A 21,527-nucleotide genomic window follows, 5' to 3' on the forward strand; every position below is an offset into this window, starting at 1 on the left:
TGCATGATCTTGGGCAAAAATGATAAATTCTTTATTCCTTACTTTCTTCATCTGTAAAACCAGGACAATAAAAGTACCTTTTCCAGAGGGTTGGTTGGCCTTTAAAAGAGAAAATACATATCACATGCTTAGCATGATGGATAAATATATGTAAATGTGTCTAATAAAATGCAAGATGTGTAAATTTTAAGTAAATGCACATAGTAAATGTTTCAAAACTGATATTATTGTTGTTGTTTAAAGTAACCTCAAATGCTAGCAGAAATGTTTATGTGGCTCAGGGAATTCTTCGATTTTTCGCTTGGCAATGAGGAAGGACTGTACACTATGGTTCAAAACGGGATCGGTACAGTCAGTATAGCAAAGGCCCCAGGAAGATGCCCTCCAAAGACTGAAATGGAAGTGAGAAAAATGAGGTAATTTCCTGAGAGTTCCATGAGTAAGATCATCACATAATGGATGTGACATGTTATCCAAAGAAGCCCCCCCTAAAATGTAAGAGGCATGTGAGGTGAAACTGAAGTCACAGGGAGTGGACATCTCAACCAGGCTCAGAAAAGTATGTTAACAGAGAGGTGTGGTCTGCCTGGGGTGTGGAAAGGGGGCCACTGAGGGACATGGGGCAGAAGAGTGACTTGATCTGACTTGAGTGTCTAAAGGATTCCTTCGTGCTAGGAGAACAGACCAAGGATGCGGCAAGGATAGAGTCGGAGAGGATGTCCAGGAGGAGGCCATATGGATAATTTCTGTAAGTCATACTGGTGGCTTGGTGGGGCATGGGGGTGCCCTGCTACTGTGACCCAACATGGCAGGACTAATTCTATATGTTTTTAGGGTTCCCTACACATCCCTCCAATAGAAAGACTTGTGGAGCAGAGGACAAAATACACTGTCCAGAAAATAGCACTCTGGGTGATACAATTAAATTAAGAGTACAGATTAAACTCTTGAGGTGGGAATCAGCAAATAAACAAGGTTGAAGAGGCTGGATTTTGTGGTGATTCTGCCCTTGTCTCCATGTTGCTTTTCCATATTAAAGGCAACATGCAGAAGTGGAGGGAGAGGGTAGCATGGGTGGAGGAGAGCAGAGAACTACAAAGTCACCCAGGCTCTCTCTCTAGGTTCAGGGCTGCCAGTGTTACACAGAACAGCTCCAGCAAATGACCTCCCTGACTTTCTTGATGTAATGACTTCAGACCAAGAGGCTGCATTTAGTCTGCCAGCTTCATCTAGTTCTTGGCAATAGAGCTTCCTTGGGTCAACCCCAAACACCCTCCCAGGTTATTTCAGCTGGACTTTTAATCCCTTTGCACTCTGTTTATCCCCATAGATCAGCTTGACACGTCTGAATTGCGGCATTCAAACACACTTAAAAAGCTCTATGTACCTGTCTATCCTTCCATCCATCTATCCATCATCTATCTATGTATCAGTTATCCACCTCTGTATATAAATATATACATATATTTATATTTATTAATCTGTCAAGACTTCCTTAAAAACTAGTCCCTCCAAATTATCTGAAGACTTGTTTTTAAAACACTGTGTATCAAATGATCTCATACAGTAGCTGTATTTTATCTTGTTTTATGTTACCATCTACCTGTACAGAAACACCAAAAACATTTCAATCTCTCCTTTGCTTCTTCACTTTCTTTTCTTTCTTCTGGCTGGAATGGCATCTCCCAGCCCCACCCTTGTTCATTAATCCAGCACCTTCTATCATTCACTCCTTCCCATCCTTATGACCCAAGTAACCCTGAGTCATGAACTTTTCCTGTTCTTTGAATCTCTGTTTGCATGTATTTTTCTAGTCCTTTTCTTAACACAGTTTTTAGGTGACCAATAACCTGGGGGGGGGTCTTTGGTTGTTATATGTTCTTTATAAATTTTGAGATAAGTCTCAATCAGGAGGTACATTTATGTGTGGTACATATAAAAAATAAGGAGGTTTTTGTTTTCTGAAAAAATATAGAACGGGAGTCAGAATTTTAAAAATCTGGCCTATGCTATTGTTAGGTGCTATTCTTCCATTTTGCATAATGAATGTACCCTTAGGAAGGTGAGAGTTTCCTCTTCGAAAATCCTCTCATTTACAGAGAAACAAAAATCCCTCCTTTCAAATATATTTCAGACATGCAAAACAGCAGCATGTTTCTGTAAAGTCACATTTTAGCTAAATGGATAAGTGAATGGTGAATGGGACCTGCTCCTCAGCTGCTAACCTGCAGCGTTTCTATACACACACACACACACACACACACACACTCCCAAATTGCAGCACAGCAATCCCCAGGAGGCAGAAAGCATGACTGATTTTTCCAATAAAGCTGAAAAATCGATAATCCTTGTAGATGGAACGCTCACATCTCTAACCACCTCAGAATTTCATCTCCCTCTGCTATTCCTCCCCAACAAGCTTCTGTCTCTGCCCTGGCACATGTCACCGATTCCATACCGCCAGGATTTAGCCTGAGTTCTATTCCAGTTCTACTGAACGTACCTCTTAGAGAGGCCCTGCAATGCGTCTTGATTTAGAGATGCTTGGGTTTTATGTGGCTCTGGGAAATATTGTTTAGCTTTTCCGGAGCTCCAATAAGTTCTGATGTATGGCCGTGCATGCCTGCATGATTAATGGCACATGCAAGGACTTGGAGCCTTCAGAGGTCACCCTGTGTGTACTGAATAATACAGCGCAGATCCAAAAATACCCTTGGATGAGAATCCTGGCTCCTCACAAATGCAATGGCATTGCTTGCTTTAGTTGACATTGCCTGAGACTTGGTGCCTCTCACTGACTGTGCTTCTAAGAAAAGTCACTTCCCCCAAACAGACATTTTTAAGATAAAAGGGGAATAATTTTGGTTTCTTGGCTATTTCTCTATCAAGTATCAGAGGTACCAGGATAAGTAAGAAGGCTAGGAAAACTAGAAGGCTGATATACTAGACTCTGACAGGACTTCCAAGCTCATGGTAGCTAGGCCATGGTGGGAAGAAAATTAAGCATCTGTGCAAAATATGCTATGGTGTGCAATGCTGTGGTTGAGAATTTAAATGCACCAAAGTCAAGAGATTCGAAATGATGGTTCCCACAGCAACTATAACTCAGTTCTCTGGTGAATATAAAATTAACTTTATTGCAAAACATGCTGTTCAATTTACGCCTTAATATAGTCATGGCAGAGTTACAGTTGCTGTGAGAACGCTAACTCTGAATTGTTTTGAATAATTAATTTAATGAAAAGTTCGTGGAAATGTGAACTCTGATAGAAAGTCAACTTAAATTTAGGGAAGTTGGCCAATTATGCCTATGCTGAGGAGTGATGATTCATTTTGGGAATCTGAAATAACTTAGTACACTCTTTGGCCTGGGGGGCACTGATAAAGCAGAGAGCCCCAAAATACACTAACAGGGGGATTGTCCTCCATCACTGAAGAAACACTCCTGCAGGTGAAGACTTTACCAACAGATGAGGGTACCTTCCTGGCGCCCATACACTCTGATTTTGCTGCTGGCCTCCCAAGTAACCGTCTTGGCACGATTACCTAGGGTCAAAGCAGGTGATCCAAAGAGTGCATTGTTACACCTGGGCTCTGTCAAGTAAATAGAGGATTAGAGCTCACTTCCCCTTGTCACTGATGGTTAGGACTTATGTCAATTGCTTTCCCTCTCTGAGCCAGTTTTCTCACCTGGATGATGATGAGGACAATTTCCACCTCACAAAACTGATATGAAGATTCGATGTGAGAAGGTGTGCTAAGAATTTAGCACTGGGGCTGGCAAGTTTTATGGCCAGTACTCAATAACTGTTAGCTGTTATTATCTGAAAAGGGAATTCAGTAGATCAGTAAATTCCAAACATATGCAAAACCAATTCTTTGGCCTGTCTTGTTATTTCCTTCCAAACTGATTTAATAGAAACCTGAACCAGCAGGCAGGGGGGTGATAAAGGCAGAAACATGAGTTGGCAGAAAGTTTTGTAAGCAGGAGTTTGTATTCGGTAAAGATACTTGAGACCACTTCTTTTGAAGTTCTGGAAACAAACCAATCTATCATCCCTTCTACTAGATGACTATTTCTCCTTTTTTCCACCACATCATCTCCTTCTCCACGAACCATTTTAGATCTTTTCCTCCTAATTCCTCTCCTCATCATGAAATTTTAATGTCATAGATACATTCTATATCTGCTTATTTATTGCAAATATATTTGTGTTTTATACATGAAAAGGGTAAGAGTTTTGCAGTCTCCCAAAGAACCATTTTTTATTCTGTTTGGGCTGACACTGCCCTCATTTTGAACATATGTGCTAGATTACAGGCCAACACATCCCTTGTTCAAGTCCTCATGCTCTGAAACTCAGGAGAAACCCTTCATTTATTTGGTCATTTCCTTTGCTATTCCTTCTTCAAATCTAGCTTTTGACTTCTAGCAAATGGGCTATTTAACTCACGGTGGCTTCTCACTATATCCTTCCCAACTATTCTCCTTTTTCTCTTTCTCTTAAATGATTCTGGAAGGTCACACCCAGAGAATCTCAAGCCAGCTAGCACTCCTTGAGCACCTGAGGTATTCCTGTTCCAAGGCAGGGGGTAATTTAGGTTCTTTCTGGATATGATGTTTTGCTGCTGAGTGCCAGGGTTGGCCAAACCAAAGGAATTGTCCCTGCCAGAGATCATCTTTCTTGGGAGGCACTGTCAGGGTTTTAATAGAAAGGGGCAAAGCCACAGCCTGGGAGGAAAAACAAATGAAAAGGAAACCCCCCAGCAATGTGCATTTCTAGCTTCTGAATCCATTCCCAGCTTGGCTTTAACTACTTTATGTATCCGTCTCATGCTGTTTTCAGGGCCTCTACCTCCTTCCCCTCAAAGTCTTGGCTTGCGGCTTTTTACCTCACTGTGATTGGTATCAGTAACATTTTAATGTCTCCTATAAGACATGATTTTATAACACTGCAATCGTTTGCGTTTACTGCTCAGAAAATATTTTAAAGCTGCGTTGCTTAGCGTAAACCCATCTCACCGGTGATGGAAGCAGTAACTTAAATGTCAAGGTAGAGCTGTCCTAGTATGTGGAGATCAGTCAGATGCAACTTTAAAGTGACTTGTTGGTCTGGCCAGGTACGTAGCTAAACCTGGAACTTCTTTACGTTGGCTTCTCAAACTTGAGCATGGCTGTGAGTGGAAACTTCAGTGGCTGAACTCCCTGCTGACCTGGTGGGGGGGCGGGGGGTGCTCGTTTGTGCTTCCCTGAGTTTCACTGTTTGCCTTTAGGAGTCAGTTTAACATAAAGTCCAGTTCAGCCAGGTGGGCTTGAATTTGCTGGCAGACCTACCATGGGGATCACCTGTGCTGGCATTCTGTACACTGTACAACAGGCTTTATTGGATTTGGCAGCATTGAGAAGGCCGGGTGCTTCCCTATTTTGAACTTGTAGAGTATCACCCTGGGGCTATTATGACAGAGATGTCCCCAACAGGATGCCCCTTTAACTTCCAAGAATGAATGTGTGTGTATGTGAAAAATACACATGATGGATGGTTTGTTTGAGTGATTCTTTGAGAGGCACGAAGAAGGAATATAAGGAGAAGCCTTGGCTTCCATTCTGAATAGTCAAATGAAAAGCACAAGGTGATTCCTCCCAAGGCAACAAAAAAGGTATCTTTTTATATAGTCAGGTATAAAGAAATACTTGAGTATATAAAGAGATGACTTTTTAAATCTACATACTTAAAAAAAAATTCAGTATTGATTTTGATCTATTGGGATGAGCCACAACAGACTGGCTGATTCTGGATGTTCAATCAGTTGCACTTCCGACTGGATTGAGGAGGGATTTCCAGGGGTTTCCCATGAGATCTTTAAAGTTCTCACTCCCAGAAAAGGCAGTGTCACTGGACTCTAGCGAAGAGTGTCCTGATTTGCGGGATCAGATGCGAAGCTGACGGGTATGACAGCCTTTGTAGCTCCAGTGTCAATAAGTCTAGTTAGCTCTTCAGCACATGCATTTACAATGGCCAGGTGTTTCGCTGGGTTTGCATCTGCCTCTGAAGGATGTTTATGGCATGCTCGCATGCAGAGAATGTGAATGATTATAGTGGAACATCATGCTGGGAACTGTTCCCAGGAATCAGTAGCCTGATCTGAGACAATTTGGAAGGAAGAGCAAGGCAATCTAGAAAACGGAGGATACTTGTGCTCTGCTGTCCTGGGAAAAAGATCAACAGGTTTACACTGCTGTACTGGAGTCTTCTCTCTGGGTCATGCCTGAAAAGCCCAAGTAATTCCCCTGAGTAGAGCAGGACACAGAGCATATATGCCCATAAAGCAGAGGAGAAGGGGGAGGAGAGGGGAATGGTGTAGCAGAGCCCTTGAACCCAGTCTAGAGGGGAAAATGACTGTGGCAGAGTTCCAATCACTCCTGGTCAATAGGAATTTCTTGGGTGTTCCACTCATGGCAACTCAAAGAAGATCTTTGTTTCTGGCCCTCCCTGCACTGCTCTGGTTTCTGTCCCCGTTTTCCATGACCACTACTGCTAATTCACTGTGGCCAAGGAGAAGGCACAAGTGTCAGTTCTGTACGGGAAAACCTTCTCCTTCACAGTTGTAATTCTATCTGCTTAAGGAAGAGAAGGGAGACAGGGAGGGGCTCTGAACAGCATGAATTATTGGGCACTGTTACTAAAATACAGATATCCAGATACCTGCAGATACCTATTTGGAGTTTCTAGGTTGTGAGCATTTGCCAGAGTAGCATTTCAGAGCATGGCATCACACCAATGACCAATGCAGAGACGTGTTGTAATGGGTGCAGATGAACCATGCTAGGCCTGCCGAGAAGTCAGATGGGCACACACACATGCATGCACACACAGACGTGTACACACTCACACGCACGACAGGAATTAGTCACTGGCTCAGTTTGCTCATATATATTGTTGAGATCTGGGGCTTAGCTGTCAACTGGAGCAGATGGAAGGAAGATAAGCCAAAAAGGGCAGCAGAGGAGGCAGTAATGGGAAACCTTGTCTGTGCTTCTTGAATGCTGTAATTTGCCAATAGTGTAGACCATGGATTTAAACCAATGAGTCAACCTAGCTGCCTGTGTAAAATACTTTCTAATGCTGCTCACTTCATGTTTGGGGGCAATAGCTACCTGCTTGCCTCACGGGCTTATTGTGAGGTTGACTGAGGCAACACAAAGTCTTTTGAGCTCCTTGGAGAAAATTCACTTTGTAAGTGCAAAGTATCACCATTATACCCTGGCAGTGAGACTCCCACCAGCAAAAACCAGTTACCAGGAGAGTAGGGACATCAAAGAAAAGAAGCCAAAGCTGTCATTGCTTTGACATTGCTCATTCCAGGCAAATGATGTTCCCTAACTTGGTACTAATCTTGTACTGGAGCTTAGCGTCAGTGGCCACAGATGGGTGATCCATTTGGCCCCCAGCCCTGTCTCAATGGCTTGTATAGCATTTCAACAAATTTTGAATTGCTTGCTAACATTTGAAAATGGGGAGAATATGCACAACAATCCTGATATCTGGCTTCTATTGAAAAATCAGAAAATTTGGTAAAACTAGGTTTGCATTTCTATATGGCAACATTCAGTGGGAGGTGGGTCATGTCTGGCCTCCACAGAAGGGGCATTCACTCTCCAGTTTATTACCGTTCCCTGATGTCTTACACTCTTTTCAATGCATTCATATACTTTTTGTTTTCTTTTCTTTTTTCTTTTCTTTTCTTTTCTTTTCTTTTCTTTTCTTTTCTTTCTCTCTTTCTTCTTTCTTTCTCTCTTTCTTTCTCTCTCTCTCTCTCTCTCTCTCTCTCTTTTTCTTTCTTTCTTTCTTTTACAGAAAGGCAGACTGCCACAAGCAGTGCCTCATTTGGATGTGTCTGGAGTCTTGGAAGCTTGACCACTCTATGTTCTCCTACAAATGGACCCTGAGAGCTTGTTTGGAGGTTCCAGTAGTGGGTATGGCTACTCTTATATTCTTGACCCAGGAATCATCCTCTTCTATGGGGGAAGGTCGTTCTTTCTGACCAAGCACACAACTTTGGGAGGGATGCACATGGAGCAGTGAAGAGGAAGGGGACACCCGCCTAGCCAGCCAGATCAGCCGAATCAACCCTGGCAATCAACGGGGTGACAGATGTCTCAGCCGGATCGCCCCCACATCTATGTACATTGTTCTTGCCTCATCCACATAGGGGTGATTGAGTTTACAACTCTTTCTATGGGTTCTTCCCTCCCTTCCCTTCCCGTAGGTGATGAAGATACTGAATTCATAGTGCCCTCATCATGCCAACTCCCCTAACAAAGGAAAGGCCTGTCCACCCACCTCCTGCCGGGGGAGAAGGAAAGAGAATTTGGTTTATCCCACTTCTTCCCTTGCCAGTAATTCCACCCTAAAACCTCAAGGTTTTCATACTTAGAGATGTCCAAGAAATAATCCAACTAAATTAGATTATAAGCATTGAAAGGTTTCCATAATAAATAAAAATATAGATATAGCTAAGAGAAGATGAGATTTAATTAATGAGTGTTATTTAACAGAACAAGTTGTGCCATATACGGAGGATTAAAAGATAAAAAAGGATAGGAGGGAAAATCAAATTTTAATGAGTTGCCATCTTCATTTGATTTAACTAAATTTCTTCCGCTGTTGAAAATATTAACACTTATGAGGGAGTCATTTGTGTGTATCCACGCAGTTTGATACCTGGCTGCTTTCTTTTATGTAGTTACATTGTGCTACAAATGAATTTAAACTACCATTGGAAGTTTAAGGTTTCCATCCTTACACTGATCTCCTTGGGAAGCTGTTAGCAGGAAACAGCATTTAAAAAGAAACCAAAACCAACTGGCAGAAACACCAGAAAGGGTGCCCTGCATTAGAAAACAGCAAAGTCTCATGTGGGCAAAAAGACAGCTGAGATCTGAAGTTCCTTGGACTGTTACCAGCCTCTGTGCCAATCACTTCTTTCTTAGCCCTGTAGCCCAGGGCCTCACCCAGGGGAAGTTTATGTTGCACCCAGCACTCATTAGGTGCTCAATAGATGTTTCATGAATGAATGAATGAATGAATGAAGTTGTCATTGCTCAGCTGGAACCAGACGGAGGAGGTGTGGACCTCAGACATGGCATAGGATGATACACATGTGGCTCTCTTCTTTATGTTTTTAATAGTCATGTTCCTGCAACCAGCAGTCAGATCCTCACTGGGCTGTTTCTCTCTCCCTGCTTTGCTCTTGCTCCCTGTGTTCTCCTTCTTACAGTCATGGAATCCACATGTCCCAGTGAGATTCTCCTGTAGGAGTGGAACAGGAGGTGGGCCCAGACATCTGGGTTAACACAGGACATTTAGCACCCTGACCTCTCTTTTTGGAGTTCTGGGCCCTATGGGTGGCTGTGTGCCAGCCAGCCCTACTGCTTTTCATAAATGTCCACTCTGCAAAGAAATTCCGGTAAGGGCATGGACATGTAGTGTTGATGATTTTTAAACTAACATTTATGGAGCATCAAGCACTGTGTTAAATGCTTCACTGATGAGTGAAGTGCTCCCCAAAGTAGGACACAGGTATCACTATTCCCAGTTTCCAGATGGGAAAAATGCAGGTACTGAAGATAGAGAACTTGCCAAAGATCACACAACTTGCAGTGGATGGGGGCTGAATTGAGGTCTGTTTGATCTAAAGCTCATGCTTTAGTTGATTCTAAAGCTCATGCATTTAACTCCTTTGCTACATAATCCCTATCACCAGCCCCACCCTGCGAATACATTCTAACTACAATTGTAAAGCACTGACAGTGAGTGTTAATAGTTAGCAAGGAGGGAAGATGTTACATTCTACAAACATAACTTGCGGGAGATATTGGGAGTTTGGAGTGGGTGTTGATGTGTATTATGTTTCAAGCTGTTTAATTCTGGGTAAACTAGTTTCTGTCTAGGCTAGGCTTCTGGATGATATGATAACATTTCCTGCATCAGACCCCCAGAGAACAGGTCTGTAAGTGAATGCATATAGATCTTTCTTGGTCCCATTAAATGGAAATAAAAAGTTAAATTAGTTCATATTCAGAGTCTGGTGAGAAGCCGATAGCAACATGCTTAAGGGACCCAACTCAACTTGCCTGCATTCCCTGGATTAATAGGAAAAAGCTCATTTCTCTTACCACCTCTAATATCTTCTTCAATCTCTCTCCCTATTCATGGGAATTGCTATCATCAGTGACATTTGGGCTTCCAGGGCTCACATACACCTAATGTAGAGAAACAATCTCACTGCCTATTGCCAGGATGCTCTCTGCAAAGCAGAAGCCACTGCCTTGAGTTTCGTGTCATTAGAGAGAGCACATTTCAGTGCAGTAACCTGACCGGTGATTGACAGCTTGCTAACTTGTTGGAATGAAATCGGGTACAAACGTTTCCTCTGTGCTTCTGAGGTGGTTATTTTATAATCTCCGGGAGCCCCCACCCCCTGGCATTGTTTCTAGACAACTAGACAGGGCTGTCTGGCAATCCCTCTTGAAGTTCAAGCATAATTTTAAAAATAAAGAAATGCAATTCACACTTATCAGAGCCTATCTCTCTGCTTACAGCTCTAGACAGATGACCCTTCTGAGCCAAGTTCTAACCAACTTCACTGCTAATTTGACCAGGTGCTGCTGCAGCTAAATTTGGAAACTGTGGGACAGGATTCTCAGCAATTTAAATCCCTATGGACAGCAATTTTGTGGGACTTTTTGTCTCTAGAACATCGGTTAACCCCTCCTTTCTCTGGGGTCTGGTGGGATGTGGTTTTTGTAATGTATAGTTTGTGCTTGTGTGGTGTTGGGGGTCACACACAATTAGAGTGAGCTGCCCTAAAGAGCCATGCCAGAAACTGCTGGAAACCTGAAGTCTAAGGGACATGGAAGCAGTTGTGTCTCCATTCCTTTTGCAAAATAATTCATATGAGAATGGGAGATCACAGGGGCTCTTTGACTTGTAGTTGAGCTGGCTGAAAATGGAAGCGACCCTGAACCTAAATGAGAAGGAACAAGGAGGTTTTCTCAATGGCCTGGTTGTGTAGATGATAGGGGTCCTAACTGATCTGAATTGGAATTTAGAGGCTGGGTGTGTTTGAAGAACATGTGAGCCTCCTCCAAGACCCCCAGGTCTATGGAGGGTGTCTGAGGTGAGGGAAGGTGGGGAAGCAAAAAGGATCCTGTGTTGCCTATTCTATAGCCCAGCCGTGGGACAAAACCATGATGGGTGAAAGATGTGCTAGAGGCAAAAAATGAACAGCTGTTTTCTCAAAGGTTTTTGGAACCAGCTGATAAATATCCCCAGTGTGGAGGAGTGTGGTGTTCTTTCCTTCACGGTGTAAACACAGTGGGGCTTTAGTCGAGTGGGCACAAAGGGTATTGGATGATAAATCCCTGGCAGTAGGGGAAATACTGTGGGGCTCCACTGAAGTGAGTTCTGTAAGCAGCAGATCACCACGAGGGGACCAAGCCTGAAGAATCCAAATGGGCTGAACATGAGCATGTGAGACACCCTTGAAAACTTCTAGGAATGTTTGGGATGAGAGTGGGGAGTGAGCTTTGCAGTTGGGATGAGCCATGAAGTTGGAGAGATGATGTGAATGATTCCTTACTTGTGAGACAGACTTACAGGGCTCGGAGTGATTTGGGTTCTGTCAGTCTTAGAATAGAACCCGTGACAGGCTAGAGTGTGTCCCTGTTCTATTTTAGGAGTGTCTTGTGTGACCTACCCATCTCATTTTGACTGCCATCCCACCTCATTTGGAAAATTATAAAAACCTCTGCTAAATTAATCTCCTTACTTGACCCTTGTTGGCCAGGAGTCATCAAACACATCTTCACTGATCTGGGAACAGAAAGCAAGTTATACCACCACGGACGATAAAATGAGGTTGCTTGTGGAGAATACCATTGTGCAAGTTACAGGAAAAGACTGAGAAGGCTACTTACAGATCTTAATAATAATAATAATAATAATAATAATAAATGCAAAAAACAAAAAACCGAAAAAACACTGTCTGGGAGCTTTTAATTACTTTGCAGATGTTTTCTCCTATCAGTGAGGACAAAAACAGGCCTCCCCCTTATTGATTACAATGAAAATATGCTTTTAAAAACAAACGCTTTATTTAAAACTAGGGATATTTTTTTAATTAGAGGAAAGATTAACTAAATGCATTTTCTCTTGTAATTTAATCCATTCTAATTATCCTGAGAATGTTTATGATGAAATACTTAGCTTTCTCCTAGTTGCTATTTCATGTGGTTTCTTTCTTTATTAACCATGAAGGAAAAAGCTCAGAGGCCGTCAATGGCATGGTGGCCTTCTGTGGGTCTACTTATAATTATGCATTCAAATGCATGATGAAAAGGATGAAGAGGAAATCAATAAACCCTGACTGTGGAGGTTTTTTGAAATGCTGGTACCCTGTTTTCCAAAGGCAATAAAGACAAGACTTTTGAAAAGAGCTTGTGAAATAGAGTGCTATGAAAGAAGTGTTTGGTATAAGATTGAACCCTATTAGGCAGGCAACTTGGGAGGAAATGCAAAATCTGTTTCTTACATAAACATCTGGGATACTATGTATGGCTCCTGATAACCCAGGAGATGAGCAAGGAATTGCAAAGAATCCCCAGATGTTACTCATGGGTGTTGCTCCAAGGAGTCATGCAATTGTACCACTGGAGGAATGAGGGTAATCGTGCAGTTCACTGGGCTGAGTAGGGGACAATCAATGCAATTCTTGAGTCTCCAAAAGGCATTTGTAACTCAGCTGAGTTCAGAGTTGAGTCTCCCTGAGTTATTCTTTGAATTCAGAGTCATGAGGAATGGGAAAGGAGTCCAAAAAGGAGAGAGCAGGACAAGGTAATCTAAGAGACACTGACCTGGCAGCATCTTTAATGTGAGAAATGCCAGGTTCCTTCTTAAAGGAAGACAGTGTCCTTCCAAACTCCTGTAGAGTATGTCTGTGGTCCCTAGTTTGAGGAATGCTGGCTTAAAAGAATTGAAGTTTTGTTCTATTCAATAATAATTCCAATCTAATACTTCAAAGGAAAACACTTTTCTTTTGAACTGTACTTATTATAAAAATGAAACCCAGAATTAAAAGGAAATTCTCATAGACCTTTTGGCTTCTCTGGAATGTGTCCAAAAAAATCTAGATGGAGAAATTTTGGTTGAAAGAAGCAAACCCCAATTTCATAATAAGCCTCCATTAACATGAGGATATTCAGATGTTTGATTCCATGTGTAAGTGGGCTGTTTGGTAAAATAAGCAGGTTCAATTTCCAGGTAAGAGAGCTAGTTTATATTTCCCTGTAAGAACCCGATGCCAGTGAGTTATAGAACAAAACTTTGCTTGGGAAATTGGTAGTGGGTAGGTGTTATTTTTGAAATGCTACTAACTGCTTGATGGGTTGGAGGCAGTATATAGGAAAGGCAGGTTGAAGGTAGCAGAAATGTCTTAATGACAAATTTATTTTGACAGTCTTCCCTTGCTTTTATCTGACATTTGTAATAGATAATGAAGATGGTGATGGGCCTGGGGGATGATGATGATGATGATGATGATGACGACGACGACAACAACAACAACATTAGCTTACATTTGCTTGGCTCTTGCTTTATGGTAGGAACTGTGCTAGTACTGTGCATATAACTCAGTGAGGTAGGTCATCTTTTCAGTATTCCCATTTACAGACAAAGAAACTGAGGCATACAAAGGTGAGGACACCTGCCACGATTTGATCTCAGATAGACTGACATGCAAGCCTGTATGTTAAGCAGTTCATCATGCTTGTCTTGCCCCGAATCCAAGTGAAATGGACATAGATAGATAAACCTGCACTCAACACCATATTTTTAAAATAAAAAAAACACAAATATAAAGGAATAAAGTGGACTCTGATTATTCAGACTATGTAAGTTTTTCAATGGAGAAAAAAATCTCATAGTTAACCATATATAAATTGGACCTGAGATGCTAGGGATGAGATGCTAGGGATGCTAGTTTCTTTGTCTGTAAAATCTCATAGTTAACCATATATAAATTGGACCTGAGATGCTAGGGATGAAACAAAAAAGTATCATCGACTATCCTCAACCATTCAAAAAAGCATCATCAGCAGAGCCAACATTACATTGTATCTTGTCCTCTCATGTAAAGTGTATATTATTGGATCCTACATGGAAACCCTCTCTGTGCCTTGCAGAAGAGAGAAAAGTTTCAATGTGCTAGAGTGGTCCATTCGTATAATTTTGCATCAGAGTAATAAAATTCAGGAGATGGACCAGTCCTTAGAGATCATCTCATCCAAGTGTGTTCTAAATTCAGTCAATCACATATTGCTTTCATGATATTTGCAATATCTGCACTGTTATTTACTTAATATTTTTCTTTAAATTTACTCAGGCCTGATACTGGTACCCAATTTTGCCACATCCCTTAGCAATAATACCAGTATATTCATGAGTTTGATGAGGTAGTTATAGTTTTTCCAAATATGTATTTTTAAACAGTCTATGTAACTATTCAACAAAATATATTTGCACACCAATGAAAAGCATTTCATGTCTTTGGACTACACTCTGTAAAGTGATTATATGGTCCAACTCCCTCATTTGCAGCAGGAAGAAACTGAGGCTGGGAAGATGGGTGACTACTTCAAAAGCACCCAGAATGTTTGTGGCAGAGCCAAGCCTAGAACACAGATCTCCCCCTTCCTCCATCAACCTATTGTTCATGACAGCACCACAAATAAGACAGAGTGACGAGCAAATGTCCATCACAAATATCTAAAGGGAGCTCAGATCTCTAGGGCCCTCTTTGTGTTCCTTTCCTTTTAATGTAAAGTCTTGAGGGAATAATGTGGGATCTGAGAATCAAAGACTTGGAAGGAACTGGTTCTTAATAGATTGAACAGTTGATTCTTTGTAGAAGCTCAAGTGAGAGAGCACTCACTACATAACATGATGACAGAGCATCTCCCCCTGCTGCTTTTCTTTTCAGCAGCTCTTATTCTTACATGTTTTCCTTTGAGTGTAGAATCTTCCTCATGCTAATTTTCACCTGTGGGTTTCTGTCCTAAGAGTCCCAAACTGTAACAGTCCATATTAAGGTATTTACTTGTTGAGTCAGGCTCTGGCACAGTGGGCCACAGGCTGGTACATCAACAGGACCATCTAAACTATTAAGGGTATGGCACATCAATGCTCCAAGTCACTGTCTCTCCACAGAACTAAAACATCAAGGCTCCTTCCACTCTTTTCTTTGTTGATGGGAGCTCCTTTCATGGGCATATATTACTAAATCACATAGGAAACAGTACAAAAGACCATTTCCACTTGCATAGCCCCACATGATCCTAGGAATCGAGTCCTCATGATTCTGAAATGCAATTGGAGATCAGGACCACACAGACAAAAGAACCAAAATAACCATTCTGTGAATGGTTGAGCCATTAAGTTAGGGTGAGCCTTATTTTCTAACCAATGTTTAAAGCCTTTCATCAACATCCAGGCCAAGAAAGGCTCATCACACTTTCTTGTGATGAGAATCTTATTACTTGTAAGACATTTTTCTCTTTTCATTTTATTTTTTGAGTGCATTGAAAAAGTGTTCCTGTAACTTCTACCTTCAAGTCCTTGTTCTGAGTTTGGGTAAGGAAACCTGGGTAGACTGCCTGGTCTACCCAGAGAACTTCTGGGCATGTGGTGGTTCTTGATCTTCAATGAGGAGGCTCACATTTTGGGCACATTGTGGGGGGAAAAATCAGAAGTAGAACATCTTTTGTACCCCACAAAAAGCTTGTCCATAATCTTTAACAGTGAAAGACCATCCCTTCAGGTTTTCACTTCACAGAAGAATGGAGCTCCTAGCATAGGTTCTAATAAGAGCCCCCAGAGGAATAGGTTAATTAACCAATCAGAGAATTAGCTGCTCCCACAGACCTGGTGGTAAGGATGGCTCCACAGTGGCTAATTTCATCTCAACTTGATCTCATTGTGGAGTCATGAAAGCTTGAATGTTCAAGGATAATAGCTACAAAAAAATGTTTTCATGACCGAGAATGAAACTGGAACAAGATGCAGAAGCAGCTGTATTCAGTCTGAAGTTGGTTAATTTTGATAGTCACTTCCTTCCCATCTTGTTCCCTGTAGCTCTCAAGCTCTCTCCCTCTTGGACTGTGACCCTGTCTACTTCTGATGACAATCACTTAATCAGCACATCAGATTGTCGCACGGCTGGTTTTACCTTGGGTAAAGATTCATTTTCCTTATTAACATCACAAGAACCTATTTCCTTCCCCAACCAATTAAAGATGAAAAATAGAAAGGCCCAGTGCAATAGCGAGAAAAGAAAACTGTTCTGACTTGTGGCACACAGCAGGTCACCCAGCCCCATATGGGCCTGGGAATCGAGTCCTCATGATTCTGAAATGCAGGTGGAGGTCAGGACCACACAAACAAAATAAATAGTTGTAACAACCACTACAGGCATTGCTCACTACCCAGACATCAAACAGTTCACCTAGGGTGGGTGCCTGGTGGTGGTGGATTTATTCTGTGGGTGTGTTAGTTTGTATTACTCAGAGCGGATGTCTGGACAGCCCACAGTCAGCAGATAATAACAACAATCCTCAATTAGCATTTAGTTTCTCGGCTTGCATTCTGCGGCAAAATGTTATTTCTCCCTTGTACTTCGCTCAATGATTCTGTATGCAAAACACACTAACAATTACCTCATTTCTTTATAACAGACACTTGTTTGAGTTTACTATAGTTCACAGTGAGTTTTGACCTATTCTGTAGTCCCTTTGTGCCTTGCTGGCATGGTCTTTGGATGGTCTTCTGAGGTTCAATCCCCAGTTCAGTAAGGCATGGCAGGTGATAGAAACAACAACCCATTTTAGGATTATGTTTAAAGAATAAAACTAATCTAACCACACAGTGCACTTTCTGATTTATTCATAAGAGTAAACTGCAGCTTATCCAAATAATACTAATATATTCCAAAGATAAACATGAATTGTGGTTCATTTGGATTCAAAGCATATTTCTTATCTATGCAATTCTGTAGGTTTTAGCCATACCTTATATTTAACTTGTTAGAAAAATGTAATATAAGAATGATTGCTTGGTAGAATCCAGTCTACCAGTATGTTCACTTTAACAGTATTGAAATGTTATACATTACATTTAAATCTTTAGTAATATGTACTAAATTTCCAAATATAAAAAATAATAATTCAGTTGGAAATTCCAGAAATTCACTTGACCAAACATGGATAGATCCTACTTGATTTTCAGAAGTCCATGTTTTTATCCTCACTTCCCCCTTCCACCCCCATCTATATTCTTGCTTTCTCCAGCAAAATAAATGTGATCCACAAATAATGATGCAAGTTGTTCAGGTGACTGTTGGCAATGATTCTAAGAACACCACCTCACCACAACCTTTTGAAAATAGGCTGCAGACAACCCTTGTGCCCCAACACTAATCACCTAGGCTCTGCCTTACCTCAAATTTCCTAATGCGTTGTTTGCAGACTAGGTGCCATTTCATTCTTATTTATTTTCTCTTTTCAAAATACAGCATTTGAGGCTTTGCTTGGAAAGGACCAAAAAGCCTCTCTTTCTTTTCTTTTCTATCCCTGAGGAGGAGGACCAATTCTGGGCTTGTAAATTGTCACATTTACTTAAAATGAATTGACAGGAGTGTCTGCTCAAAATAAAAGTCTAAACCTCCACATAGAAGCTTGGAGGCCAGAGGTTGAAAAGGAAAACAAACAAACAAACAAACAAAACAACAACAAAAAACCAATTATGTGCATCCAAACATCTCTACATTCTGAATAGCAAATCTCAACAACCAAGGTATGTTTGGCTTTTCTAGAGCAAGTCCCAGTGAACACAACCATGAGGATACAGCACCTATCTAGAAATGAAACTAGGGAGCCCTAGTTCCTCACAAGAAAAGACTTTGGTGACAAATACTTTGTAAACTTACATAAAGTGAACCCAAAAGTCACGAGAGATCACAGTTCTGGACAAGACACTTCCCTGAACCCAAATTCCTTTCATTTACTTCCTTTACCTGACACATGAATTTGCCTGTTTTCTATGTCTCCCAAGAGCTCATGTATGTTTAGCACACACACATGTAAAACTTGAACCAGCCACTTCAAGTAGCAGAGACATCTTCTCCCAATCCATCTCACCCATAAGACTGCTAGAACGAAACATCTCCTGTGTTCTCTTGCTGGCCATATCCCCATAATTTCCTACTGAGACTAGAGGTGCCATCATCCCATTTCAGCTTCAAGGCTCCAGACACACTTCAATTCAATCATTATTGTCTCCCTACTTCCACACTGGACCTTCTCCCTTTGTCTGACAACCTTCAAATCACAGCTGGAGGCCTTTTCCTAAAGTGAATGTTGGCCAGCCTCTCTCTTCTCCTCTCGATCCATCAAGCCCTGTACAACTCTCCAATTCAGGGGTTGGCCAATTGTTCCTATACAGGGCCAGGTAACACATGGCCCTGTGGACCATGCAGTCTCTGTGGCAATCACTCAACACTAAGATGCAATGTGCAAGCTGACAGTCTATCAATGAATGGGTGTGGCTGTCCTCAAAAAAAACCCCACTTTGTTTAATGGACACTGAAATTTGAGTTTAATAGTCATGTGTCAGAAAATATCTCTTATTTTTTTCAACACTTAATCAACATGAAGACTATTTTTAGCTTGGAAGCCATATAAAAAAAAAAGGCAGCAGGTCAGATATGGCCCCTTTGACTGTAAGTTTCCAAACTCTACTCCAATCCATCTGGGATGCACTATTGTGAGCTATTCCCAGAGTGAGGATGAGTTGTAGGTAGGGGAGAGCTAGCAGGCATCATGGTGGGGCAGCAAACCCTCAACAGACGTGGAAAGGGAGAGCAAAGGGGAGGTGAGTCTGGATGGTGTGAACTGAAAGAAAGTAGGATTTTCTACCTAAAGGTTATTGGTTGGCAAGAGCTTTTTTTTTTTTTTTTTTTTTGAGGGGAGCAGCCTAGGACAATGGAGGTATGGGGGGTGGGGGAAGTCTTTAAATCACATGGAGCATGCAAAAGTACATCAGGAAGAACACCCCTGAAGAGAGGAAGCTATTGGTAAGAATTGTAAACTGTCTTGGTAGTGGGCTGTGCACATCCTCCCTTGAGAGTTTTCTGAATTATCCCCCAGACTCTGCAGGGAACAGAAGATGAAAGCAGCTGCAGGGGAGCAGTATCTGGAGCATCACTGAGAGATTGCAGAAACAATTCACTGCCAACAGACTGTCCCGACAGGGTCCCAGTGCTATAGTCATGGCCTGGATTGGCACGCTGCCCCTCAGATGCCCAATTACATGGAAATGGGGTAAATATAATGCAGAATTCACTTTTTCTCTGCTTAACCACTCAAATGAACAGCATGGGAAATTGAGTCTGACCTCATGAGTCAGCCCTGGACAAGTTCTTAACCCTGTCTCTCCCTCCAGGTACCCAATCTGTTGACTGGGGTCCTGGGGCTAGGACAGAGGGGAGGCCCCCAAACTTGATGGCTAGATTCAGAGATAACTCCAAGAAGGCAAGTCAGTAGTTTGCTTGGAAACTTCTCCGAGAATTTCCTTGCAAGTGAGTGTATTAGCCAACTTGAGCATGAACTCAACCCAACAAAAGCAAATCCTAGAGGTAAAATGACACTCAATTTGACAACTTCATAACTCCGACTGTCTGAGGGATATGGAAAACCAAACAGCGTTGGCTCCCATCTTCTCAAAGGGATAACTGGATACATTCAATCCAGTATTGTCCTACCCTAAACCACAATATTGACCAAAAGCAATCAAAATCAAAACTGAAGAAACTGGGGAACGATTACTTCTCAAAAAAGAAAACAATCTTAAAAAATTTTTCATCAAAAAACTTGTAGAGAGAGGTGGCTGAGTGAGAATGACATGGGACTAGAGGTGGAGACGTTGATCAGTGGTGGTGGTGATGGGGAGGGTCAAGAGCCCAAGGATGACACCTTGCCTTGGGATAGCAAGAGGGTGCTCAAACCTATTCCAGTGGTACCTGGCTACCCAGGAAACCTGGGAGTCCTGCCTGTATCTAACCTTGTCTAAAACAAGCAGGGATCCAGTGATCCATCCAGCTGGAGGGTATTCAACAAGGAGGGACTTGCAGACCACGGTCACGTAGGGTGCTTGAAACCTCCAGGTCCTGACAATTTCCCATGCATGTGCATTTCTCCCTCCCCGAATCAGTAATTTGAATGGATTTGCTTCTCTAGTTTTGTTCTTTTCCTCCCAATATGGAATTCTGGAAAAAAGGGAAAGACTTTTCTAGTTGGGGACCTTGTTTTTCCCTTCTCTATCCCCTTGAAGATTTGGAGAGGCAGCAGGAATGTTGTAGAGCACTCATATCCCTGAAGGAACAGCCAGTTGCAATGCACGACCATCACTATAGATCTACGATTTATGAAAATAAAGCAATATGTGCCTGTTTCGGTGCCTGCCGTTTGCCTACCAATGGTGCAGTGTTCACCATTCCAGCCCTCTCGGCATTCACATTTGCCATCTTTACAGGTCCCGTGCTCAATGCAGCGGGGGTGGCACACGCGCTGGTCACAAGCTGCGCCTGTCCAGCCCTCTTCACAGCGGCAGGCTCCCCCGATGCAGACGCCGTGAGTGCCACAGTCTACTGAGCACACTTCTGGAAGAAAAACAATGATTACAGCTCAACACCACAGCTGGCAAAACCCTCCACTGGAGGCCAGACCACACACATGGCCTGGGTCCCTGGAGCAGGCCCCAAGGCCCAGCAGGTGCGTCACCTTGGGAGGCCTCTCCACTGGCTGGGTATTAATTTATTCTTATGTAGTTTCTAGAGCAGTGGTTCTCACAGTGGGGTCCCTGGACCTGCAGCACCACCATCACCTGGGAATTTGTTAGAAATGCAAATTCTTGTGCCTTGTTTGGACCTCCTGAATTGGAAACTCTGGGCATGGGGCTCAGAAATTTGTTTTCACAAATCCTCCAGGTGGTTTTGATGTGCACTAGAGTGTGAGAATGAACCACTGTTCTAGAGCTTGAGGCCATCCCAGGAGGAGGTCACACAGTGGCGATCCAGTTTGGCAAAGCTACCCAGGAGGTGCCATCTGAAAAGATATATGTGCATCCTGACTCCCTAGCCAGCTGGGACTTTTTTTTTCCCTGTTGAGAGCCTGAGCTGACCACCAGCCAGCTGGGAACCCCACAGCTCCATTCCCCTAATGATTGCACACTCACCCATCACCCAGATCGGCACCTTGTGGCAATGATGACCTCTATGATTGTGCTGCATTTACACAGCCTCTTTCTCAAAGGAGCTCAAAGTCTTTTGTGCTTGGGGAGGAGACAGACAGACAGATAAACACTCGCTGGCGTTCCAGACCTCTCACTCGAGGACAAGCACGTGCCAGACATTCATCC

The 21,527-nt window shown here is 42.4% G+C and overlaps 1 protein-coding gene across 3 annotated transcripts in view; it reads right to left on the reverse strand.

Annotated features, from left to right (window-relative positions):
• Positions 1-21,527, reverse strand: part of TENM2 (teneurin transmembrane protein 2) — a 943,516-nt gene that overhangs the window by 124,786 nt on the left and 797,203 nt on the right. For 2 of the 3 annotated variants that reach the window (XM_047073150.1, XM_047073168.1), the window contains one exon: positions 20,557-20,769. In XM_047073150.1, the coding sequence (XP_046929106.1) occupies positions 20,557-20,769 (213 nt within the window). The remainder of the gene's footprint in view (positions 1-20,556; positions 20,770-21,527) is intronic. The other variant, XM_047073159.1, reaches the window with a different exon arrangement.

The sequence above is a fragment of the Lynx rufus genome, unplaced genomic scaffold (assembly GCF_022079265.1).
Source record: "Lynx rufus isolate CCGP_SWC_20201006 ecotype Redwood Valley unplaced genomic scaffold, mLynRuf1.p SCAF_1, whole genome shotgun sequence".
Lineage (NCBI taxonomy): Eukaryota > Metazoa > Chordata > Mammalia > Carnivora > Felidae > Lynx > Lynx rufus.